This window comes from Gopherus evgoodei, chromosome 5, assembly GCF_007399415.2.
Source record: "Gopherus evgoodei ecotype Sinaloan lineage chromosome 5, rGopEvg1_v1.p, whole genome shotgun sequence".
NCBI lineage: Eukaryota > Metazoa > Chordata > Testudines > Testudinidae > Gopherus > Gopherus evgoodei.
In genome coordinates, this window is record NC_044326.1 from 67,740,899 (window position 1) to 67,768,539 (window position 27,641).

Genomic DNA, 27,641 nt, shown 5'->3' on the forward strand with positions numbered 1-27,641 from the left:
ATTTTCTGTGTAATTTAATATTTTCATTGTATTATAAAGATGCATTAGTGCTTCGTGGAACAAAAGGTCACAGGGTTTTATAACTGAGGCTTTAGTTAGCTTTTAGTTTGCTTACTACTTTGAGCAGATTATATTTTAGTGAGGAAGTGTAAGGTTTTTCTATTCTTTCCCCCCTCCATTTCTTCCTCTATTCCATGACCATGAACAACAGCCATGCAGACATGACATATGCAAACAGAAATTTCCAGAAGCTGTTAAGAATAAATAGCACTGTTGCTTAACGGATTTACACTGATTGTGAATCACAACAGAATTAGGGTATTTAGTATTGTTATACAATAGAACACTAGTAACATCCTTTTGGGGTCTATTAAGTGGCACTAGAGTCATTAAGACAGATTAAAATATGCATTAGAGAGATTTGTAAAATTATAAAACAAATGTTAATGAGTTCACTATTGTTGGTTAGGCTTGTAATAGAAGACAAAGTATAAGATTTGAGTGTACAAATACATTGAGCCTCATAACGAACCATTAAACATGGATCTATATACAAAAAAATTAATGATTTTCTTAAATTTTATTGAACACCAAATTTTCACCTTCCATTATGTGAGAAGTTATATTAAAATCCAATTATTTAAAATATATTGAGAGAAGTTACATTTTTCAGAAATCACATAACAATAAATGTTTGAACACTTGCAATGCTGAGGAACTAACACAACACCTACGTAAGGAACAGACAGATTCCAATCAAAACCAGAAATATTGCACTGACAGAATATTACAATACATCATAGACTGCAAGTGACAGCTACATCTTAATGACAGATACATTATTCCCCCTTCAGACTAGGTCTTCTCCCAGGAAACTAGCATGCTAATGTTATGTTACCATTATTTAATTTTCAGAATGCCAGATACATTAAGTGCTAATTCTGAAAGATGCTACAATTAGATAAAACAGCTACAACAACGAGGAATGAACAAAAACCAACATTTTCTCTAACTCCTCCCTCACATTTTTCCTTTCCAAACACAATCTAGGCAATTTTTTTATTGTGAAATGTCACCTGAGAATGAATCTCCTAAAATCATCATCTTTGGAGCACAGAACTATAGTACACATAGTATGAAAAGTCCAATGTCACCATAGATGAAAATCTCAACATCCTGGAATAATCTTCATTCCTGGTCCATTTTCTGCCCACTTGAAGAAATCACACTGTTTATCCTTCCGAAAAGGACACACAAAAAAATTCTTTCCATTATTAGGCCCAATCTTCAACACTGTCCTCATAATGCAGCGTTTCCCATGATTGCAGAATGGAAACTGTAAGTCTGCCCACTGTAAAGAGAAATTATTAATTTACCATGGGTGTCAATGTGTCTAATGGTCAAATTCCTTTTTATAAACCCATGACAAAAATTCAGACCTACAGGATAAGCCCTCCCACTTGATTCAGCCATGCAAGTGGCAATCAAAAAAAAGCTCCTCTTAAAACTGCTTGTTTCATTTCTTAGAGTCAGGTAGTTTGACTTCCATAGCTATAACTGAACTTACAGTAAATAAATTATATACACAACTTCAACTTGGTATTAAAATGCACTTGTCTTTTGAATGATGAGTGTTGCAAATGAATTAGTGTTACAAGTTCTTCTCAGTGGCCTGATAGTCCCATGTGTAGATCAATAGGTCTAAGTTGCAATTTCCTCATTTTACTAAGAATAATGAAGGGAAGCAAGTGCTGTTACTAATTAGACTCGTGGCATTTGAGGGGGAATCTTTCTTGGTCACATGGTCCTAAAGCCACTGACTTGAATGCACCAGTCCCCCCCAACCTCCACCCTACGTACAAACTGCAGTAGAACAATGGGCCTAAATTCATCGCACTCTGGAGATGGTACACACGTTTTCTTTACCCAAGTGATAGCCTCAAATAACTGAGCATGTGAACTGGGAGTTACATGCCTACCCTGCTAAGGCACTTTTTAAAATCCTATTAGGTAACTATCTGCACCTCACCTAAATACTTTTGAAATTCTGGCCCTTAAGGAGCCTAAGTCACGTTGAAAGTTAGTGGGACTTAGATAAAATTTCAAAAGTATCCAAGATAAAGTTTCATTTTCCTATAGTACTCAGATATAGAAGATTGCAAATATGCATACACAGTCATACTCTGATTCTTCATTACTAGTATTACAATGGATTTTTAAATATTTCAATTACTACTGAACTGCGTACAGGCAAGGTTTAAACTCCAAGCTAGGGGTGTGATTCCCCTGCTCTCATTGGGCCATCACAAGTATAAATAGCAATGTAGCTGTGATGGTATGGGTGGTGGCTGCGGAGATATGGTTTGACCACACCGAGCACATACCCTCTGCTGCCACCACGGCTACACTGCTATTTATACTTGCACTAACTTGATGAGAGCCAGCATGAGTATATGTATGCGAGCAAGAGAAACACACCTAGCAGATTAGCATAGATGTAGCCAAAGTGGGATCTCCCTCAAGACATTACTTTTGAATAACAGTAATTTAAAAACCTACAACAATCCAACCTTCCTCAGGTACAAAACACAACAATAGGCCAGAATCGCATCCATTTTCCATGCTATTTTTTTCCTATTTAATAAGTAGGAAATGATATGAACTTGTGAACATTAAATTAAGCTGACAATTCATACTTTCTAAAACATTAAAAATATTTGATGGAAAAAAAGGACATAGTTAAAGCAAAAAAGGGGGTTTTGACTGATGAATAATAGTTTTGTTTGTTTCATTGCAAAGCTTAAAACTAAGGCTTGAGGTCTTGTACTTACTTCAAAATAGTCACACTGAGTCCCTCTGGGTAGAGGACAAGTATAAAATTGTCTGCCCTTGTTTTCTCCCTCCTTTCTCACAACTCTGAGACTGCAGAGGCGGTTGTGTTTACTGCAGCGAGGACTGACCACATTTAAGGTATAAATATCATCTGTCGTGTTAACTCGATGCTCACTGTAATGACAGGGTACAAAATAACTCCTGCATAACATTACAGGGATAAGCACCACCAACCCCCTCTGACACACACACACACACACACACACACACACACACTCCTGCTTGTAAGACAAGATTATCAATAATGTACTTTTGCACAGAGTGACAGCTGGATAGAATTTTTCTAATCCACCCCTTTGGTTCTTTATATCTAAGATAGATGAATTTCACTGACACTGAACGCTAAAATTTAAACGTCTTAAAAAAAAAGTAGTAAATTCCAGTATACATCTAGAAGCTGTCTTACCTCAGGGCTTTTACATATACCTCCCCTAATATAACGTGACCCAATACAACACGAATTCGGATATAACATGGTAAAGCAGTGCTCGGGAGGGGGGAGGGGGCCGGGCAAGGCTGTCCACTCTGGTGGATCAAAGCAAGTTCGATATAATACGGTTTCATCTATATAACGGTAAGATTTTTTGGCTCCCGAGGACAGTGTTATAGTGAGATAGAGGTGTACATACCAGTTTTCCCACTATGGATCAGATGTTATCTAGTTTAAGACATCCTGAATTTCAGCAGCAAGAAAGGTTACAGTTACACAGTCTTCTCAGTCTCTCATGCCATGGAAAACCATCACAAATAGGTAAAGATCCTTGTCTAAGCTACTTGTTCACGTTAGAGAATTTTCCACCCTCTTTGATCAAATCTACTGTAATGATCTTAATCATATTCCAACAAGGAATTGTCTAGATGACTGATAGCTGGTAAGGATGCTTTGTTCTCCCCTACTGTTATTAACAATAGTTGGAGATTGTATCTGAATTCAACACAGAAGGACATATTTCTTAGTTACCTACAGTTTAAATTAGGTGAGTTTTCTTTAAAAGTATTTTAGAGAAAAAAAGGAATCTGTTTTTAACAGGTACAGGTTACATGTCATTTTTGTGGAGTGGAACAGCCTTACACTAGTGATGTAAACTGAGGTGAAAATGTAAGAGATACATTCATCTCTACCTTAAAGAGCAAAAATCTGACCGGGAAATTTCAGGCATTTTATGCACAAGTTATCTGCATAACCTTGTGTTCCCATTACTGTTACCATGCCTCCTTTCTCTCCCTTGACCACCTCAGTTGCTTCCAATCTGTTGCATTTTGTCCTATCAGTGTCTGTGTTTGTTCAGAGCTCAGCCCACCATGTTTATTTTAAAATGGGTACATGTGGGGAATGTCTACAAACATTCACTTTCCAACAAAGGTTCATCTGGAACCTCTGGTTTGGAAGACTAGTGAAGATCATTGGTGAGCCTAATGGTCTCTTTGGATACAATCACAGTAGTACAGAAGAACCTCTGACCTAACCCTATTTAAAATATGATTGTTAGCCAATTACTTTGCAATATTAAGGTAATGGAAATATACATATTTAAGCAAAAGGCAGAATTTACCTTTGGTGTTTGGTCTATAACTCATTGTCATTTGCTCAATTTTTTAAACAAGCTCTCAAGAAAAAATTCTTTCCTCTCCCTTTAGGAGGTGATAAGCCTCATGTACTAATTGAACATGTACTTGCAAATAGGAGAAGTCTGAGGCTAACAAATTCATTAACTTGTTTTCCCATTTAAAAAAAATACTCAAAGATAACCAAGGAAGGAGGAAAACACCACCTGGCAAACATACGTTAAAAGGCACTCTATCAACTTGATTTTTCATAATAAAATTTTCTGCCTTCTGATGATGTGTTATAGATCTTTCAGCAAGGTAAAGTGAAAGGCTAGTGCAAAAGATCATGGGACTGATCCTCAGCTGGGGTAAATCAGCATAGCTCCACTGACTCATCCATACTGATTTACCACAGCTGAGTTCAGATAATCATCAGGTTGCAATGAAACTGACCAGATGCTAAAAGCTTATTTTTCCAATGGGAATCTGGGTTGCTCTGCACCTCTGAAGTCTGGACATAAGTGCTGTCAAATGCACAAAGTAAACAAACTGGAAGAGAAATATTTTTCCCATTCACTCATTTCCATTTTATTAATCTTAGATATTTCTCTTAACTAGAATAGGTCAAAAATTTTCAAACAAGTGTGATTTTCAAATTGACTGCATCCTTTAAAGCTGTTCTGAAAGGTATTATATGCTGTCTAGGAAAAATTAAACTAAATATATATGACAGAAAAGGCCAATGTTTAACTTGTGAAATTTGAAGCAGGGTTTATGACTTTGTAGAACCATTTTTTTGGCAAGTGAATGCAAATAATATAATAATTTTCAAGTATCAGAGGGTAGCCGTGTTAGTCTGGATCTGTAAAAGCAGCAAAGAATCCTGTGGCACCTTATAGACTAACAGACGTTTTGGAGCATGAGCTTTCGTGGGTGAATACCCACTTGCTCAGATGCATGTAAGGCATGCATCTGAGCAAGTGGGTATTCACCCACGAAAGCTCATGCTCCAAAACGTCTGTTAGTCTATAAGGTGCCACAGGATTCTTTGCTGCTTTTATAATAATTTTGTCCATTCCCAAAGTAACGGCAGCAGCAACAGCAGCCAAAAAATAAAATGAAAAAAAAAAAAGAGGTCTTCAGAAGTAGTGTTTTTTGTTTTTTTTCACAGGAAAAAGTCACCTCTGGCAGGGATCCAAAGATGGAATCACTCCATGGAAAGAAGAACTATCACTCCAACCTTCTCTTAAATTTGGTAGTGAATTTTAACACAGGAGCTCAAAAGGCCACTCCATGCCCATCACTGGATGGATTTCTCTAACCACTTAGAACTGAGAATCTGGCTTTTAAATGTGCAAAATATAATGATATAACTACCGTGGCCTGATAATCTTTACTATAAAATTAGTTCTCATTTTAAAACAAAACATTTCCTAAAAGATTAAAAAACCTGAAACAATCAAAGTAATACTGGAACCATTATGCTTTTTTAATCATCCAGAATGAATGAATTCCTGCACCCCAAGGCAATTAAAGATATTTTCATTTTAGACAAAAGTCAAGGTCCAAGGCCCAGTGGATGTTTGCACTGAATAATATAATTACAATCCAATTAACCACAGAGACCAGAGATTACAAGGGAAAAATTGCACTGGTGGCTCGTTTTGTGATTTGTTCCAGTGTTTCTAGAGTAGCTCATTTTCAGTTGCTGTTCAGGATATATTACTGCGACTAGTCAAAGGAAAATGAAACAAACCAAACCAAAGGAATCTGAAATTTATACAATTCATTGAGTGGAAGTGCCACTGGGAAGTATGTATTTTATTGGATCTGAATGTGCCCAATAGAATGCTCATGCTCATCAGAATGAGGCTGCATTGAAGATATGTTCCTTAAACTGATGGTCTAGCAGCACTATGTAGTGTACCTAACTTGAAAATTAGAAAGAATATGATTTCAAAAAAAAAGTCAATGAATGTAGCTTACAAACACTTTTACCTATGGGGGTCCTTTTATATAATATCCAAGTGCCAGAAACACCCTTGTGAGATACGGAGATTTCTTCCCAATTTTACTGGGATGAAATCTCTCTATTTTACTGGACTATATAGTGATTACTTTTCTTTCTGGCCCACTTAGTGTTTACTTATTTAATTGTTGTGGAATGGCTCTAACAAGAGAAAGCAAGACCCACATAATAATATCCCATAGTCTGGTCCCCAAAAATGTGAAGATATTTCATCCCATCTCTTTCCAGAAATGATAGTGATAGTAATTGAAACGTCAGTGGAACGGAAGCAATATTTAAGTAAATACTGTTCAAAGTTCTCTTATTACAGTGTGATCACATACTGGGCTCTTGGATGTGGGAAGCACTAGTTTGTCCACCAAGGCACCCAATCACATTGTTCCTGCAATGCTTGCCCATTAATTCCTGTTTCTTTGGAGACAAGGTTGCAGACAGTGAAACATGTTTGTGTCAGGCTTTGACATAAATGTATCAGAATCAGCCAACCCAGTGGTTCCCAGCCTTTAATGGTAATAGATTGGCACCCTTTCATCATACCCCAACCCCCTTTTGCTGTTTTTTAAAATCTGTTCTTATTTTCTTCCTTTTCTGTGAATTTTCCTGTTTTGGCTTTTTCTCCCTCCCCAATCCCCCGACTCTCACTCAACTCTGACTTGCCTCATTTCCACGGAACATATTGTCCCATCTCCAGGCCAATGTCTCCCCCTGGGCTTTCCTCCCTTCTGCCTATGAGCCTTCTGAAGTTACAGCAAGCACTTTTGACATTGCTCAATCACACCAGCACAACAGAAATAAGTGAATTGGCTTAGGTTCCTAAAGTAAAACATCAAAGGCCAAAACCAAATTTCCCCCCAAACACAGACTTACATTAATTTCCAGTTAGCAAATTTATTTTTATAGAAGACTGATGCACTTTATCTGAAAAGCTTGTTTAAGTTTTGGAAAATAACCTACCTATTTGACAAACTCACGTTACTTTTGAAATCTGAGAATGAATGACCAATCTTCTGTTTCTTCGGCACTGGATTAGAAGAATCAGCCTGACGGTGGGAGAGTGATGCTGTATTTACTGCAGTGAGTGAGTTTGCTGAATGAAATTCATACTTCTTCCCACTCCTCTGATGGGTGTTATTCTGGCAATAGTTGTAGTTTCTTGGAGAATCACAGTGAGAATTCCCATCTGGCATTTGGCTATCACTTATGTCATTTTTTAAGGGAGTGAATTTACTGCTGAGATCTGTCAAAACTAGAGTTGTCATTCCAAATGTGGTTTTCCTATTGACCTTTATTTCTGTGTTTGGCTTTCCAAAGCAGTTACAAGGGTACTTGACTAAGCTGCTATTAGAGGCTGTAGAATCTTCATCATTCTCTACCTTTGAAACTTGGAGAAAAAATTCTTGGTTATCCATTTGTGTGAAAGTTTGTCTATAGTTCATATACAAACTGCATGTATTAACATCTGCCATACATCAATATAGACTACTTCACAGATTAGATATATACAGGATTCATTTTCCTCCGTCATAGAAGTTCAGCCATTTTTGGAGTCAAACATGGCAGCTGTTCAACAGCAGGTAACAATACTACACAAGTCTAGAATACTGTTCACAACTGAAACTTCAGGGGAAAAATTAATTATATAAAATTGAACAAAAAAAAAGGGACCAAGAATCTCAATGTCTGTAAAGACAAGTGAATGATAAAGCCCTACATTGGGAAAAAAAAGCCACTTTACATACTACTTTCTGCAACATGAAGAAAATTTGATTTAAAACAGAAAATATGTAATTGAAATTTTATAGATAAAGAGGTTTAACTGAATTAATCAAATCCTCAAGTTACAGACCTCAGTCTGATAAAAGCTTAAGTGCTACATGATTGGAATGGGGAAAGAAGTGGAGGAAAAGAAACAGAATAATCAGGATTTTGTTCTAAAGCCTTAGGCTACAATGCCTTTGTTGTGCAGAGACTGCTGTAAGTTTTAGAAAATCAGGTGGGTGTATAAATTTAAAAAAAAAGTTAATTGGCAAATTGAGTTTGCAGACAGGTTTCTCACACTGGGATTCTGGAGGAAAAGAACCAGCAAGCTCAGCCTCTGCTGTCAACAGAAATCTGTGCTAGCTGCAGAGAGAAACACTTTTCTTCCTTCCTGACCTGGGGAAAGACATTTGTGTCAGCTAAACATGGCCTAGGAGTCAAAGCATCTCACTCCCAGTACAAAAAGACACCCAGAATGAATTAATAGCCTCTGTTTAAATTATATATTATAGTAGAAACACATCAGCACTATGATTAAGATTGACTAGGGAATTGTGTGTTAAAGTGTCCTAGTTGGTTTTGACAATCAATATCATCTTTTAAACTTCTTGCACATATACATAGGAAGCATAAGCATAGCGTAGAGATGCAAGTGTTTTTGAGGTAAAAAGGCACATGTGCCTGTGATGTAAGCAGTCTTCCTTAAAAACACATTTGGTCTTATGATGCAAATTCTTAGAATACATGTAGCAACCAAAGGATTTTTGAGCTGGGTTCTTAACCTAGGCTGTTTTTCAAAGTTCCCTTTGTACACAGACCTCCTTTTCACCTGGAAGAATTGGGAAGGGCTCCTCACCCCTGCCCCACTTAATGTCTCTATGCAGACTTGGGAAATGATGGAGCCCAGGGAAATCTGCTCTCCACCATTCCCTGCTTGGTACACAGATTTCCAGACAAATCCAGGCAGGAGGTATTACAGTTCAGAGCTCTTTTCCCCACACTCTTGGTCCCATCCACAGCTGCTACTGAGTAGTCTCAGGGAGATCTAGTCAAAAGCAGCATGGCATAGTAGGAGGTATCCTGACTGCAAGAGGGCACTAGCAGAGCCGAGAGTCATCTCTACTCTGAACAGAGTGGAGTTAAGCATGCACAGCACTTTGTAAAATTAGGCTATTAGTGAACAAATATTACAGCAGGGATTGGCAACCTCTGGCACACGGCTCGCCAGGGTAAGCACCCTGGCAGGCCGGGCCAGTTTGTTTACCTGCCGCCTTGGCAGGTTCGGTGGACCGCACCTCTCACTGGCCGTGGTTTGCCATCCCAGGCCAATGGGGGTGGTGGGAAGCCGCGGCCAGCACATCCTGCACCGCTTCCTGCCACCCCTATTGGCCTGGGATGGCAAAACGCAGCCAGTGGGAGCCGCAGTTCGCCGAACCTGCCGACACAGCAGGTAAACAAACTGGCCCGGCCCGCCAGGGTGTTTACCCTGGTGAGCCGCATGCCAGAGGTTGCCAACCCCTGTATTACAGAATTCAAAGGGTCAAATAAATTACCTCTGGGTGTTCTTGTGCAAAATCTACACCCATGCACACAAGGTAATAATTGGATATGCAGTTACTCATGTAAAAATAACTTACAGGTTTATATTCTGGGTTGAAATTCACTGAAAGTCTGTCCTTAAAATTAAAACTAAGACTGGAGTTTGCAAACAAAAAACAAACAGAAAACTGATTCTCAATATCATTTTCTATAACATGACAATACTTGTAAACAGACTACAAAAGCAGCACACAAAAGTCATCATTACCTTCAGGCCTTGAAGTCAAACAAACGTCACAGATCTTAGCAGAAGGTTTGTTTATTAGAGTGCAGATAGTACATGTCCACTCTTCTTCAGATTTCTGAGCTACATGTTCATTAGAACATGACCCCCTGCCATATGCCCAGCTAATTAGGCTATTTCTAGTTGGCAGTTTGCTGTGAAACAAAACAGAATTAACCTTTTGTGAAGTTTCTTCCACAAATTGCTTTGCATCCAGCATGTACTGGGAGATGCAGGACTGGAGAACAAGTGATACCCAGGGCTACAGCTGTATATCATAGTTTGGATTAGTTAGAGGATTCCTTTACCCAAAGGACAAATCCTCCTCAATGCTGAATAGGCCAATAAAAAAAAAATAGTTCAAACTAAAATGGCATCTCAGAGGATCTCAAAGTGCTTTAACAGAGGTTAATCATCATATGCTATGTTACATATCATCATGCTATAGCCTCTTGCAACCAGCAGCAATAAGCAATAGAGTGTAGGGAGGCAGTATCCAGAAGTCCAGTTGTTTTCCTTCTCCCCAACAGTGTTCATCAACAATGAACCAAATGGCACAGAGAAGCTGACTTGAACAAGATCATACAGTGAATCAGTGCTAGCATAGGGAATACAACCTTGATTTCAAACTGAAATGGGAATCTAACACTTACAAATAATAAGCATAAGCATTTACTTACCTTTCACTGAAAAGAAAACAAAAATATTAAATATATAAATCAGTCTCGTATAATATCAGTTTTATGCATACAGCTGAAATAGGTTTAGTATTGAGGAACTTGTTCAGTATCAGAGCTTTAAACAAACAAATCCACTAGTTTTTTTTTTGTCATAGCTGTAAATCCAGATACCACATTCTTGACTCCTGATTGATCCTCCAAGTTGTACAAAGATCTTAATTCATCTCCAGAAATCTGACATGCAACTGTTTTCATGATACATTACTACACTCTTTTGTTGATACACTTCAGCACTATAGTGGTGGATGTGAAACAGTAACATGATTTCAAGGATTGGCACCCCTGATGGGATCCCCAGGGTGCAGCCTGGGACTGTGGCACAGCTCTGTCTCCTTAACTGTCCAACTGGGCTGTCTCTCATAATGCTTTGCTAGTGGCAAGCAGCAAGCTCCTCTGAGCTCTGCTATCATATTAAGCATGCCTAGGATTGTATTTTATAAATTTATCAATTTTGTGAGAGGTAAGATTTATTTACTTTTTAAAAGTTTCACCTTCTCCTTCTTCCCTTGATATTACCTTGTTTGGATTCTGGGAAGCCAGTTCAGCAGCAGATAATGATACAATAGGTACTAATATTTTTTAAAGGTTTAATTAATACTGGTTAAAAAAAATCCATCCAAACTGACCAAAAACTCAGGTTTTGGCTAAAAGTTGTTTACAAAAGTGTCTTGCCATAAAAATGTAGGTTCATCAGAAAACAATATTTAATCTAAAAATAGATTTTTTAAAATTTGGAAATGCTGCTGAAATACCCCTTGAAGTTTTCGTTAGCTGCTTCATGCCCCTTTCCACTATGTTAGCCCAGCTCCCTGGCCCGACTACATTTTCCATGATGCTCCACAGCCAAGGACTTCCCTGATGCATCACCTCTCCTCTTCAAGGGGGCAGACCATATTGCATCATGGGACATGTAATCAGACCAAGGAGCCTGGTTCACAGAGGAAAACGAAAGCATGAGGCACCCTAACTATGTATTATATGGTGGACCATGAATGCTCACAAAATTGGGGACTGGGGCCAGAAATGAGGAGTTCAGGGTGCAGGAGGGGTCTCCGGGCTGGGGGACGGAGTTGGGGTGTGGGGGCCTCCAGCCGGGGGTATGGGCTCTGGGCTGGGGTTGAGGATGAGGGGTTGGGAGTGCAGGAGGGTGCTCCGGACTAGGACCAAGGGGTTCAGAGGGAGGGAGGGATGGAGGGGGTCAAGGGTGCAGACTCCGGGTGGCGCTTACTTCAAGCAGCTCCCAGAAAAAGCCGCATGTCCCCCCTCTGGCTCCAGCACGGAGGTGCAGCCAAGTGGCTCGGCGTGCTTCCTCATCCACAGGTGCTGCCCCTGCAGCTCCCATTGGCTGTGGTTCACAGCCAATGGGAGCTGTGGAACTGCACTTGGGATAGGGGCAGTGTGTGGAGCTCCCTGGCTGCCCCTACGCATAGGAGCCGGAGGACGGACTACTGCTGCTTCCAGGAGCCATGCAGAGTGGGGCAAGCCCCCAGACCTCGTTCTCTGGCAGGAACTCAAGGGCCGGATTAAAATGTCTGATGGACCGGATGTGGCCCACGGGCTGTAGTTTGCCTATCTCTGCCCAAAAGGCTAGATTCAAAAAGGAGATTTAGACTCAACATTTTTAACATTTAGGCACCTTGCTGCCTAGCGGAATCCACGGCCTTGAGGCAGGCGTGCTCCCTGTACAATGCATTGAGAGAGTCATGCACCTAAGAATGGAATCTACAAAAACCAGTCAGATGAGTGGGGAGCTGCCTAACCTAGCCAATAGGAAATGCCAAGGAAAGGGGTGGGTATTAAGTCCCACCCCTCAAAGAGTTTTATGCACCTATGTCTGGGCTGGAGAGAGGTGCCTCTCTCTTCATGGAATTCACAGCAATAAACCCTCTCCTAGAGTTGGGCACCTAACTGCTTTCTCACAAAAAACAATAGTGCTGGTAGTGGTGGTGGCTTCTTATTTTTTCCACAGAACTTTGTATTTCTTGTGCAATTAGGTAAAGAGCAATGATTTTAGAATCCTGGGCAAAGCGTGTTATGTGTTACACTGCTCATGTGTCCCTTGAAGAGGTAAACTGTGGGCCCAGAACACCCACACAGTTGGAGCTCTGGAAGAAGATGTGTAAGCTATAGGGGGAAGCCTGAAGGATCAGCACCCTTCAAGGGGTGGGCAGCTGGCTGTATAATTGTGGCTCTCATAAGCAGGTGCTAGACATAGGGTCTGCACCCCAAGAGTGTCTCTAAGGACCCCAAGGAAAGAGCAGGGCCTGGACTCTGTTTAGACTACTGAGGCTTAAAACACCCAAGGATTCAGCGGTTGGATCCCCTCACAGCAGTCTGCTGAGTGGCCAAGACGGGCGCTTGACTGAATCTGTGACAGCTCTAGACTGCTTAGTAATCTAAAATATTTTTATTCTTAGTTCACTGGAATTTTGTCATTTCATTATCTTAAAAGAACATTTAATAGAATTCCTTTATGTTATAAAATCCAAGCAAGTCTTCAATTTTTAAGTTTTTAGGATACTTTAATCAGACCGTCACCTGCAACAAGTCACAATGCTCCCTTCTGGCCTTAAAAATCAGAGCATCTTGAAGCAGTAAATCACTTTTTATAAAATCCTTGACACCTGAAATAAGTGCATTTTCATTCTGGGAAAGGTATCGTCTAATAGAAAACACAAAGCAATGGAATATACTGTGCTCTGACACTTGAATAACAATAGCGCTGAGAGAAAAGGGAGATTATTTTGGTCTTTGTCTACCTTTACCAGATAACTTTTTCAAATGAGAAATTATAATTGTTTCTTTTACTGTTTCCTTAAAAGGACAATATTGCACAGCTTCACTTTTACTGTCGTCTGAGTTCTAGCATACCAGTCTGTTCTAGGAGGGGGTGAGAAAAAAGCAGATTTTTTTCTGTATCATTCTCTGTTTACTTGACACCACAGAACAACACTCTCACCCCAGCCTGGTGCTAGTGAGACTTCTCATTATAACCTTCTTCCCCCATATTTTCAGAGAGTTATTAGCATGTGAAATATTTATCCTATAAGCTGAAATTTTCTTTGTTTGATCTGTGTTCAAAGGTTTAAAAAAACCTTTAGCAAAATCTCTTCAGCTATTTGAGTTATAGTTGCCTGAGAAGGTGGTGATGGTGGTGGGGATTTAAATGTTCTCTATTCTTAGCTAAAAAAGTTTTAATGAAGTCTCGGATAAAATTTTCAAAAGTTTCTTAGGCACTAAAGTACTGAAGCCTCAATGAAAATGAGGCACTGGAAAGCGGTATCCCTTGTTCCTCTGTGATATCAATGTATTTTCTCCCTTCCCAACTTTCCAAGCAGAAAGACTGCAGCTAGCACAATTGTCTAAGCCTGAAAATGTCTCACTGGCACAAAGAGTAAAATCCTCCCAAAACTCATGAGGAGAAAATCAAAAGTATGATTACAAATAAAGAGTCGCAGATTCCCATGATTTGACAAAGACTGCAAAATTTTGTTTCATTATAATATGTTGCAAATTCAAAGTTTTCATTTAAAATATAATGAATAAAATTACAGAAATTTATAACTATAAAGCCAAAACAAATTATGTAAACATGCTGTTGCCCGGTTCATTCACTTTTATACATCACAGCCAACCAATAGCAACATCAACAATGTGAATTAATTCCCTTTCTATCTTGTTCAACCCAACAGTGTGTAAATCACAAAGGCTAACTAGGAACATTTAGTTGGTAACAGTAAGAAGATGGAACTTGATTCACTTTAAAAAGGGCCCGAATTGCAGAGGGTAGATGCTCAACATTTCCTAGAAATCCAGCCTCTGTAAAAATGTCAAGTTTGGCAAACAAACAAAACAAAGGAAATTTAATGTAAAACCTATGTCATAGTAAGAGAGGGTGCACAGTTTTAATAAAAAGGTATGAAAGTGCAGAAGTTATGATTTCTATCACCACATTGACTCAGCCACATTACATATCTTGGGTACTTTGTGAAATCTGTGTAAACACTGGGCTCGGCACTGCTCCCCCTCAATATCAATGGGAACAGGATTGGGTTCAAACAATATTATATTAAGGTAAAGTTAAGCCAGGTCTTGCTCATGTAGCCAATTATTTTCATCAGTGAAACATCATTTGAATAAGGACAGCAAGATTTACACTCTAAGAAAAACAGGAAGATAAAACACTACATATGTATATTGTGGCAGGGGAGCTTTCTGTAGGCAGCTTCTCTAATTTTTTCCATTTCCTCACATAAAATATATTTCAGCTGCGAAACCTGAATCTTACATAAAACCCTTTCTTAAATACTTCTACTATCCATTTGTATAGTATGTCAGTTATACTCACATTTTTTAAAATAAAATTACTATACCCAAATCTTTCAACCATAAGTTATTAAAAAAAAGTCTATTTAAAAAGACATGAAAAGGTTAATGAGTTTATTTGAATAAAATTATGTATTAATTTAAAATTCCTCAAATGCTGAAGTGTGATTCTGTTCTGAAAAGCACTGTGACGTTCCAACATTATTGCAGAATTATAGTATTATCTTTCAACAGCTTCTATATCAAATGGCTTAGTTTAAAAGTAAAATAATTTCCCCCCTAACTGTGACCTCACTAGATACACCTGGGGTCAGAGTCAAGTACCGTTCTTTTTTTCATATACATCAGCATCAGTTAAGGATTTTGTAAGCCAAACCATGAAACCTTACTGACTTCAAAATCTGTTCAGCAACATTTGGGAAGTTCCATTGCCTTCAATGGCTTATTAGTTATTTACGCTGTGATAGTGTTCAAAGGACTCAGTCAGGACCAGGGTCCCAATGTACTAGGCGTTGTACAAATATATAGGAAGGCATGGTCCCTGTCCTGAAGAGTTTATGATCTAAAATCCTGATCCTCAAAGACTTACAGAAGTGCTTAGCTTTACACAAGCAACCCCAGTGGGATCAACAGGACTGATATGTACAAAGTTAAGCACCCGCTTATGTATTTGCAGGATCTGGATCTAATTTAAGACAATGACATAAATGAGTAAAAGATGATTGATGGACAATTAGAGCAAGAGTAAAGATAACTTATAAATTCACAGTTATGTAAATTCACATTATGCAGGCTAACAACTGATGGTTCAAATAATTTAAAAAGGTTTGAATAGGGTATTTCAAATTGGAATTTAGCCAATAATTGAAATGATGTGGAATTTAGTCAACAACTATGTTGACACACAAATAGGAATGGAATTCAGCTCACTCTCTTAGCTGAGCTAGCGCTGCAGTGATCACAAGAAAAAACAATAAAAGCTCCTTTTTGTAGTAAAGGCAGCATACAGAGTTTTGAATACACACAGGGAGCAGTTCTATTCAGCACTTTTCAGAGTAGGGTCACACTTTAAAGGGTTATAAAGCAAATGCCATACCTAACATCAACAAGCTGAGGTTTATCCTTTTGACACTGAGGACAGAAGTATGTCATCCTGTTATTCTCTCCTAAACGACAAACTGTGATCTTTCCACTGCACTGACCACAGTTAGGGCGTTTGTACACCTTGTAATGTTTGTAGAGTGCTGATCCTGTTTTGCGGCACTGAAATAGATCATTTTTATAATGTGATTATAAAAAGAGATTTGATCCAACGCAAGACATCTGTATCTTCCAATATAAAGAGAGAGCATACACACACAAACTGACAACTTTGCAGCTAAGTAAATTACACAGATAATTAAGAATGGCCATATTCATCTATTGTCTTTGCATCAGATTCAAACATGAATACTACTTCATTCAAATATTCAGAATTCAATTCTTCTTGGATTTCTGTTCTACATTTAGAATTATGTTCTCATTACCAGCCAATTCTTTCTGTAATTTGTAACATTTGTTTAAATACTTGTGTTCCTTCCCATCTTAGTTGTTTTTAAGAATACCCAACAATGTGTGTGTACCCAAACCAGGACCCAAAATATTTGCATCATGTAAAGTTTAACTGGAATTTGTATACACCACAGTATTTAACATTTTAGAAACAATGATAAAATATTACTACTCTTACTAATAACACTTCAAAATGGGTTAGCTAAGAAGCTCCCTAAGAGAGGATTTAGGGGCTTAGTTCATTCTTTAAAAGCTCTTTGAGGTCCTTCAACGCAAATGCTGTATAAATGCAGAATATTACATCTATTTTAAAGACTGGAAAACCAAGCCATAGAAAGGGTAAGCTACTTAGCCAATGTCATGCTAAAAATCACTGGCATAGCCAGGAACAAAATCCACATCTCCTAGCTCCCAGTTCTAGTGAGCTGTAGCTCACGAAAGCTCATGCTGAAATAAATTTGTTAGTCTCTAAGGTGCCACAAGTACTCCTGTTCTTTTAACCACAAGACTGTCTCTCTCTCATGCTGACTTCAATGGATTCAGGGTTTTAAAGCCCCACTCATCCCTGGTGAATGAGAAGATTGTCTTGGTGAATTTCTACAAAATTTAACTTCAAAATCTAAAAAGCTAGGTCAAATCTACTCTTTGTATTTAAATAACCCCACACATCTTATATCAAATGTTATGAACAAAGCAGTGAGGATCCAATTACCTTCAAACATCTGACATTCTTTGCTTGCTTTTTCTGAAACAGTTAATAGTGCCCGAACCAAAAAGTCCTTCCCACTTCCAGCATGTTGACTTATTGCATCTTTTTACTGTTTCCACTAGATGGCTACCTACAGCTTACACATTTTGGTGCAAAGTTTCAGTGGATTTTTTCTCTTAGAAGTTATTGCCCTCACCTTATAAAAGAGAAGAGTAAAATCACGGGTCATTTTCACCAAGTGACGTGTCTGTTCATCTGTCAATTGACAAGCCTGTGAAAAAGGCAAAAATGCTTAAAAAAATAGGTTTATACAACTATAATACACTAGAGCAACTATAGTACACTAGAGCAAAGAGATTTATAATTAAAGTGTCTCTATGGATACCGCCAACAAACATGGTATTACATAGCTACTTGATCTCATATATTCTTATACTTTTTTGCCTCCTTTGCTGTATATTTATACACACAAATATGCTTACTTACTATTCCACAGTGTCTGACTTTGTGCTGCTTCCCCCAAAAGAGCTACAAATTTTCAGTGTTTTACTTCAATATTGACCTTATGGTCCCCAGTAGGACAGTTCAATGGGTTTTAGTTTCATGTAGTAATCTGCACTAGCTGCCTCTTGGTTTCTTGATGGAGTTTATAGGTTAACACCAATACATCCATGATTTAGAATCTTGTATTAGAGAATTTAATTCTCTTGTGTGTGACATCTCCACCACCTGCTTCAATATGGAAGTAAAACCCTTTCTGATCACATACCTCTAGTTATCACTAGGGCTCTGGGTCTTTGACAGAGGTCATGGAAGTCACAGATTTCGTGACTTTTCATGACCTCCATGACTTCTGCAGCGGCTAGTGTGGCTGACCCCAGGGCCGCCCAAGCAGCTGGCTCTGGGGGCAGCTGCTCAGGTGGTCCTAGAAACAGCCACACCGGCTGCTGCTGGAGTGGCCCCGCAATGAGCCGCACTGGCCACTGCTTGGGTGGGCAGCGGTCCCTGGAGCGGCTGGAGCTGCCACTGGCTCCAGCCTCCCCCAGCAGCAGGTGCCCTGCAGCAGCAGCCCCCCCAGGACACTTCTTAATAGCTGCTTGCAATAAAATACAGAAGGGAATCCCTGGAAATATTTCACCTACTTTAGCAGCTGGATGGAGACCACTGTCAAAGAGGGCTTCATTTTTTATGATATTTCCCACTCCAGGTAACACTGCCTGATCCAACAGTACATCACATAACATGCGACCTTTCTGCTGCTTAATCTCACTTTCTGCTCTTATGAAACTAAATTTTGGAGAGCATACATCTAAGTCTTCCATCATTCTTACTTTCTGCTCACTTTCAGCAGCATTCCTGCAAGAGAAGATAGATTATTTTGTACTTTATCTTGCATTGTAACATTGTAGTATTTATGAGTGCCATAGTACATTACACACAGATCAAAAAGCCATGCAGATACTCGTGACATATATACAAAAACACAGAAGTCTTACCCCTTTTTAAAAATATGGTAGTTTAATGACACATATATAGAATACACTAGCGCCAGGCCATATGCACAGGCAAGCATCCCATCCTTGTTCAGGTCAGCTCTAAGAGCAAATTATCAGTCCGTGCCTAGCATTTACAGTGTTAAATGCATTTCCTAAGCAGAGACTCTCAATTGTAACTAATTATAGGGGAGGATGGTCCAGTGGGTAGGGCACTAACCCGGGACTTGATTTCAATCCCTTTCTACACGACAAACTTCCTGTGTGGCAAAACCTTTTAAGCTAGATTCATAAAGATACTAGGTGCTTAACTCCCAGACTTAGACACCTAAATCCCATTTTTAGGCACCACTACAATTCACAAAACTCTATCTGCCAAACCTAACCCTGGGGAAGCCTGAACTCGCTCAGCACCTAAGCTTTTGCAGTAAAAAGTTCCTTAGATGCCTAAGCTTTTGCCTCCGAGCATATATACTGCTGTTTCTAGGCATCTGGGCACGGGTTGCCCGCCTGACCCCCAAATGATTCACAAACAGGGTAAGACAGGTTGTTCTTCTACTTAACCAACGTGTGATCCAGTAGCAGCAGCGGCTCCAGGCACCAACACACCAAGTGCGTGCTTGGAGCGGCAAGCCACCGGGAGGGCTCCCTGCCAGTCCCTGCAAGGGCGACAGTCAGGCAGCCTTTGGTGGCTTGCCTGCGGGAGGTGAGCCGGTCCTGCCGATTCGACAGCAATTCGGCGGCGGGTACATCGACGCTGCGGGACCAGCAGACCTCCCGCAGACAAGCTGCCAAATCCATGGGACAGGGGACCTCCCACAGGTGTGCCGCCGAAGGCAGCCTGCCTGCTGTGCTTGGGGCAGCACAAAAGCTAGAGCCACCCCTGTCCAGTAGGCATGTTCAGAGGCCACCTAACTCTCCATAAAACATGGAGGGAGGAGAGATGGGGAATAGAGGTGGTGCTCTCTCATAACTTTTAGTCCCGTGATTAGAGTGCTCACCTAATTAACTCAACATTGGGATGTGGGAGACACCAGTTCAAGTCCCACTCTGCCTGAAGAGGATTTGAACAGAGATCTGCCACCTTTCAGGGGCATTGCACGATGGGATATTCTAGATAGGGCTCCCTCAGTCTTTCCCAGTGAAGCTATTCTGCTGTGGATAAATCATCAAAGAAAGTCACTGGAGCAAGAGGACTACACCCTGCCTCTTTCATGTCCTAGGTGAGTGTCCTAGGCAAGAGAGTCATTCTCACTCGCTCTCTGGCCCAATTAATATTTATTTATCCATAAGTGGAACAGCACCTCCAGGCAAGACTGAGGGAGATACACATCAGAATATTCCATAGCCAGGCGTTTAGGACACTCCTCTGAGAGGTGGCAGATCCCTGTTCAAATCCCTTCTCCTCATTAGGCAGAGGAGAGACTTGAACCAAGGATCTCCCACATCCCAGACGAATACCTTAACCTCTGATTATGAGGGAGCTGCTCCTCCTCCCCCAGCTTCTTGCAAGAAATGTCACAGGCACCTAACTCTAGGAGAGGCTTCATAACTGAATCACAAGCAGAGACAGGCACCTAAATACAAGCTGCAGAAGAGCACTGTCTCTGTGAGGAGGGTGAGACTTAGGACACACCCATGCCACTGGCATCACCCATGTTTTTTTTTGTCAATGGCAGTCTAAGGTGCTTCTCTCTCCCTGTTCATTTTATAGAGAGCCCAAGCACATAACTCAGGCTTTGTGAACAGCAGTGTTATTCCTGTGATTTACTAGGCACCTAAAAGTTAGGCACTGCAACACTCAGCAACAGAATGCTCAACTCCCTTTGTGAATCTAGCCCTTATTTTCTGGGTGTCTCAAAACAGGGATACTAGTTCTGCCCCACATCACAGGGTGTTGAGGATCAATAAATTAAAGACTGAGTTGCTATGCTCAGATACTATAGTGACAGGAAAGAAATATGAATGATACATTAGATATTTGAATTAGGAAAATTTGCCCCAAATCTCTCATGGAAACACGCAGCTCCAGCACAAAACACAGTTTGCAGAAGTGCAATTTATTTCATTAGCAGGTCCTCAAAAACAGTTTGGAGATATAGAGGAACCATCAGATTCATTTTATTCATGACCTAAATCAGATTTGAATGCCCATCATTCTTATGCATAAACATATCTGCATGGCATCATTTAAAAACTGTGTGTGTCATTCCAAATGCAAATATTACTGATGTTCTGAGACAGAATTTTTGTTTTTCATTCTAGCCAAAGTCTAAAATAAACAAATAAAAATTATCTTTTTAAAGTTTAATTTACAAAGAGGGCAGCTGATACTGAATGGAATTAATAAATAAAACAAATAAAAAATTCAGTGTCCAGAACTGAAAGCTATTGGATTGAGATATCAACACCACGTTGCACTGTGAATGCTCAGGAGACCAGCAACTTATTGTGATAAATATTTACATGTTAAAATAAAGTTTAGCCATAAGTTAAAAGAAAATACCCCACAAAAAGCAGTAACAGATTCAAGAAAGCCCAGATTTACATTTCATGCCTATTCTGGAATAGAAAATACATATATTAAAATCACCTTGAATTTATACAATCCCTTTCAGCTGAAGGCTTCGCAGTGCTTCACAAAGATGCTACTCCTCTACAGCTTCCATACAGGTGAGAAGAATAGTGCCAATGGCTGGGAATATGCCCAAAAAATTTGTCACAAGCACTGCTAAAAAATACGTGCCTACATTTTTTTGGGACAGATTCTGAAATATTGAAGCACAGGATAGAAGTACATGGTATGTTTTAAGTATAGGAAACATACAGTAACCATTAAAGGCCTAGACTCGCATCCTGTAATCAGATCCACGCAGGAGCAGAAGTCCATCTGCCTAGATTTGGCTGCAGAAGCGGGAGTGTAAAGGGCAAAATACAGCTGGCACATTCAGTTGTTGAGCAGGAAGCAGACTCAGGAGTCAAGGGTTTGACTGTACCTAAGTTATGTATACACAAAGTAATTAAAATTACTTACATACCCAGTAAGGATGTTGGGAGGTTTAATGAGTTATACTTATCTACCCTAAATCTGGGAGGCATATTTAATTAATTTTTATGAAGTGCTTTGAAATTCTCAGATGAAAACCACTATATTAATGCAAAATAATATTTCCTCAACTGTATGGTGAAAACCTTATTTTTATAAAAAACAAAACCAAAAACCACAGATTGAACACTGAAGAAATGATTTAATTTTTACTTTACCTAAGCTCTACTGTTGCATCAAAGAAACAAACCATATCATCAGTAAGGTGTATTTCCAGAATTGGTGGTGCTCCATTTCTGTCTTTGCTTGCAGTTGGGTTAATGCACATGGAACCATTCATGCCAAAGTGAACCCTAGGCGAGAAACACATTTCTGAAAAGAAAAATCTGCATCTTAACAACACTCCCAGGCATGTTAGTAGTCTATTTTCTAGCTTGGCAATTAAATTCACTAAGTATATAAATAATACTTATCATTAGCAGCAACAGGGTGACATGAAGTGCTTGTTTACGTGATCTCTCTTTCCTCCCACAAAGGACTGTGTTTAGTAGCAACTAAGAAGCACTCAAGTATATAGTGACTTTATTAGATCTTTATATAATCATTCTGTTAATTATTTAAATTTGAAACATGTTTGTGCAGCAATAATACAGTGCAGCATCTTGGGAGTTTCTTCACCTGTACTGCTGCCCTCCTAGAGCCCCTGCCAGGCTCCTCCAGGGAAGTTCAAGTCAGTCCAGGGACAATGGCAAAAAATACACTTGTTTTCTTTCTTGCTGACTCATTTTAAAATTAAGACTCACTAAAACAAGAACTGTGTTCTTCTCAAAGAATAGTCTATCATCAGCTCTTCTTCTGCCAAATGGAAATGACCCAATATAGAAGACAAAATTGCTAGCTGTTTCACTACCACAACTTTCACCATGGTATCAAGCATCTTCCAGTTGTCCTCAAAACAATATGACTAGCATCTGCCGTATGGTAGCTGGTTCTTTCTTTTTCCTACCTCTATTCAGGGCAAAGATTGTGTAGGTTTTTAAAATTCTTAAAAATTTATTATTATTTAAATATAAGTGCTGGCGTTTATTAGTTAAAGTGAGGTTGAAAACTAAAGGCACAAAAAATATAAAGTGATGACGTTTGAGGTGGTTGTTAGACACTGCAGAAATTCCAGTCTTAAGCCAGCCCACAGAAAGATCTGCCTCCTTCACTGATGAGCTTTACTCTTGAGGCAACATGCGAAAGGAGTGGAGTTGTCCAGAGCTTGATATATCTTTAGGTACCCCAAGAGCAGCTCTTTCAATGCTTTTAAGATGAGGACAGTGAGCTTGAATTTGATGCAATATTCTACTTGGTATCAGTGTAGTGAGCAAAGGACAAGTAAATCTGATTTGCAGCCCTGATTAAAGTATTCCTTCACAAGTTAATCCAAACATACCTGATATACCCCACTTCCTCAAAGGGAAGTCTTATTTCTGAGCTTCTCCTTTAAAAATATTTTATAATCAGAGGAAGGTTAATTATTTTGTGGTTTAGGAGACGAACAACAAAAACGCCTCGCACATGACAGAACACAAAGACAGCATCTCAAACATCTATTTGTTTTTAATCCGTCCCCTATAATGCCATACATCTGTTTACTCTTATTTATCCATAAGTACTGGAAGGATGGTTTTTTAAAAAATATTTACAGTTAACTTCAAGGCTACAGTGTATCACTTCATAAACTACTACATTGTTAGTAATTGATTACAAATCCAAAAGAAGAGAAGTATTGTAAACTGATTCTCAAGAAGTATATTGTGCATTTCAGAAGCTTTTTCTTATCATAAAGTTAAGTTAATAAATGTAACTATTCTGGCAGCAGATGTTACTGCTATATGCTTCCAATTCTCAAGTGCAATATAGCATTGCAGAAGATTAAGCAGTTTGAGTTTTTTGTTTTGTTTTGTTTTTAAAAAGGTAGGTGTCATAAACAGATAGTTAAGGGTTAATGTCTCTTTTACCTGTAAAGGGTTAACAAACAGTGAATCGGACACCTGACCAGAGGACCAATCAGGAAACAAGATACTTTCAAATCTCGGTGGAGGGAAGCCTTTGTTTGTTTTTTTTGGGTGTTTTGCTGTGTTCTCTCCGGGATCTGAGAGTGACCGGATGTACTACAGGCTCTAATTTTCTATTCAAGTAGTAAGTGCAAGTAGAAAAGCGGTTTAGTCTTTTTAATTGGTTTTCTTTATTTGCAAATGTGTATCTGGCTGGTAGAGTTCTAATGTGTATTTGGCTGGAAGTATTTTAAATTGTATTTCTGCTGGAGGAGGCTTTTTCTCTTGTTTCTATAAGCTGACAGACCCTGTAACTTTTACCATCTAAATTACAGAGACACTTTCACTTTTTTCCCCTTTCTTTTTATTAAAAGTTTTGCTTTTTAAGACCAGTTTGATTTTTTCCCCTTGTTGAGGCTCAAGGGAATTGAGTCTGTACTTAACAGAGAAGGAGAAGGGAGGGGAGAGGGGTGGAATTCCTTTGTTTTAGATTCACGGAGCTTGAATCTGTATTGCCTCTGGGTGAGGGAGAAGGGGAGGGGAGAAAAGGACATTCCTCCCTGTTTTAAGATTCAAGGAGTTTGAATCACGGTAATCTTCCAGGGTAACCCAGGGAGGGGAAGTCTGGGAGAGGCAACGGTGAGGGAAGGGGTTTACTTTCCTTGTGTTAAGATCCAGGGGGTCTGGGTCTTGGGGGCCCCAGGGAAGGTTTTGGGGGAGACCAGAGTTTATCAGGCACTCCAAGTCCTGATTGGTGGCAGCTTATCAGATCTAAGCTGGTAATTAAGCTTAGAGGAATTCATGCTAGTACCCCAATTTTTTGCACTCTAAGGTTCAGACTGGGGAAAGATACCATGACAGTAGGCTTTAAACTCTGTGTCATGCTATCAGTCATAAATGCATTTAACATTTCCCAAAAGTTCTTGATAAGAAAAAAAAATAATGTGCATATTTGTAATTAATGGTCTCAGTTATGGAGGTCAGTGCCCTGGTTAAAGGTGCACTACTGTCACAACGATTAACTGTCCTAACTACTTCTCAGTTCATGGCTACAGTAATAGAATATTTCACACTCACTTCTGTGCATAAACTCCTTTTATATTAAAAGCCTTAAGAACTTTACAAATACCACTCCAGTGTGCCTCATTATCCCTGATGTGCTGAAACAATGAAAAATAGCATTCTTGTCATTGTAATTAAGGAGAAAGTAGGATGGAAGCTACTTTAACTGAAATCTTGGTTCTGCAGCCTGATGACAGCTTGTGTTAAAAAGCTCAATTTTTTTAACAAAAAAAACTGAGCTGTTGTAACTGTTCAGTTGTGTACAAGACTTAAGCTCTTGGGGATTTTGTTTGTTTTTTAATTGCAAAGCTCTCATTAATTCCTAGAAAATAGTTGCTCAGTAACAGCACAAATTATGTTATAGGGACAAGATAAAAAGTTGGTAACAGAATTTTATTAGAAGGGTGCATTAAAGTCCTGGATCTAACTCCCAATGAAATCAGTGAGAATCTTTCCACTACTTTTAATAGCATTTTATTTGGGCTCTACAAATCAGAATCCTTTCCACATGGAATGTGTCTAAGTTTTGCCTTTTTAAAAGAAAATAAAAATAAATATATGTATTGTTATAGGTTCTTGAAGATTTCCAAATGGAATTATTCAGCTGAGGTCCAAGAGTACATTTATAGTTATTCTGAAGAAAACAGATTGTCTGAACATCTTCTATATAGTATCTCTCACAACCCTAACTGTCATTTCCTTCAGTCCAGAGCAAATTATTCTCTAGTCACTGGTAAAATGCATCTACAAACTCTGCTAATTTACAAGATTCCCCACCACACACCTCTGCAGGTTTTAACTGATTCATTTTTTTATTAGTTTTAAAAGAGACTACCATAAACATAAAGATATCTAGTGGCAATCCTCAAAAATCAACTAAGAGGAAATACAAAAATCAAGGAAACATAGGAGATAAGTTCAAATTCTCCATGACGCTGCTTACGCTGTGGCCTTTGGTGAATTCACTGCACCCGTTCTATTACTACTACTATTAGATGCTTGTTCTCAGATGAAAGAAATTCCTCAAAAGAATTATTCCCTGACATTATTGTTCATCAATCAGAAAGTGGATTTATATCCCATATATCAGTGATAGGTGGATCACAAATTCAGCAAAAAATGGATTTTCCTCATGTGCTAATTATTATCCATGATGAACCTCGTTCATCTATAACTCATTCAATCAGCATTTTTCCCTGAAGTGATGCTAGCCAGGGGGACAGAAATCTACAGTGTTTGGCTCTTGGCCAAAGATCAAGTGTTTTCTTGGGCCCTTTCCCAGCTCCTCCCTTGCACACTCACTTGTGTTAGAGCTGTACACAGTCCAGCTTTAAGAGAACAATTTTAAGTCGTCTTCCCATGGTAATAAGGAATTTCTGCCTGCTAGCTTCAAGATTAATTTCATAGGTGCAATTTATAAAGGCATTCCAGAGCAGTTAGTGATGTGATTGAGTGGACTAACATTTAACAAACAAAACACACACACACACACACAAGGGAGATCAGTTTCAACTGTTAGACATCCTTTAATTTTCAGATCAGGATTCAAAAGTAACAGATGGGGTTAAATGAAGCATCTACATAATTTTAAATTGTTGTTATACTTAAAGTTTTGATCACATTTTCAGTAACTAATTTTAAAAGGTAGTTTAAAAGTGAAGATTACTTAAAATCCTGCAGTACCATATGATTGTAGTATTAGACTACAATGAGGGCACATACCCTCTCTTTTTTAATAGACATACAATGAAAATAACTTTTGCAAAATGGTACTGTTGACAAAGAAAATTCTAGTTAATGTTTGTTTCATATTCATGTAAAATATCTGAGAACTCTACTTGTTTATATTACACTACAGACCATATAAACTAGGTTTTCTGTTTGTTTTTCAAATGAGTCACCCCAAACGTTTTAGTTTAGGTTTGACACATTTCACTTGCATTGCATTTGCAATACACATACTACATGCTACACTGGAAAAAGGGGGAAGTATAATTAGATCCTTAGACAGTATGAGTCCAAGTTTCAGAGGTGCTGAGTAGCCACTATTTGAATAGAAATCATTGGGAGTTATCTACATAAGGTATTTTTCGACTCTTCAGTATATTGATTATGAACAAACCATTTAAGTTTAGAAAATTACAACAAATGTCATGTATTACCAGTTTTAGAAGTCTGACTTTTGTGCTGTGAAGTCTGTAGAAGACTTCTTTAAAATAATTGGGTGGGCTCATTTTGGTTACCATCCCATGGGACTACTAGAATGTATTTGGTTATTACACAAAAAAGGAATGTTAAGAATGTAAAGCCAAACACTCATCACTTAAGTACCACTTAATGACTATGCAAGCTTGATTTGACCTCCTTGTGCACGTGTAATATCATCCAGTCTTCCCTAACGTCAAATAGAAAGTCTGAAGCAAAGCAAGGAATAGAACCCAGCTCTGCGAACTCTCAGACTTTGCCACAAGAAAATATTCTCTCTCTTCTTACAACCCTCTGCCTCAATTCTGTCATTTATTTCCTAACTTTTGAGTGCTTTACTCTACCACCTGAGTATTCTTTTAATGTTTTTGTATGTGATTTTCTGGTTTTGTTTTAAGCAAACAGAAATTCTATCAGG

At 38.9% G+C, this 27,641-nt stretch overlaps 1 protein-coding gene across 3 annotated transcripts in view; it reads right to left on the reverse strand.

Moving 5' to 3' along the window:
* Positions 1–611: 611 nt before the first annotated feature.
* The window catches only part of NEIL3 (nei like DNA glycosylase 3), a 32,240-nt gene continuing 5,210 nt past the window's right edge, over positions 612–27,641 (reverse strand). The window contains exons 3-10 of one of the 3 annotated variants that reach the window (XM_030563785.1): positions 22,133–22,267; positions 18,707–18,731; positions 17,572–17,646; positions 16,212–16,378; positions 10,035–10,204; positions 7,424–7,850; positions 2,832–3,006; positions 612–1,351 (exon numbers count right to left, since the gene is read on the reverse strand). In XM_030563785.1, coding sequence (XP_030419645.1) covers positions 1,169–1,351; positions 2,832–3,006; positions 7,424–7,850; positions 10,035–10,204; positions 16,212–16,378; positions 17,572–17,646; positions 18,707–18,731; positions 22,133–22,267 — 1,357 coding nt within the window. In that variant the 3' untranslated portion in view covers positions 612–1,168. Of the gene's footprint in view, positions 1,352–2,831; positions 3,007–7,423; positions 7,851–10,034; positions 10,205–16,211; positions 16,379–17,571; positions 17,647–18,517; positions 18,732–22,132; positions 22,287–27,641 lie in introns of all 3 variants that reach the window. The other 2 variants (XM_030563784.1, XM_030563786.1) reach the window with 2 other exon arrangements.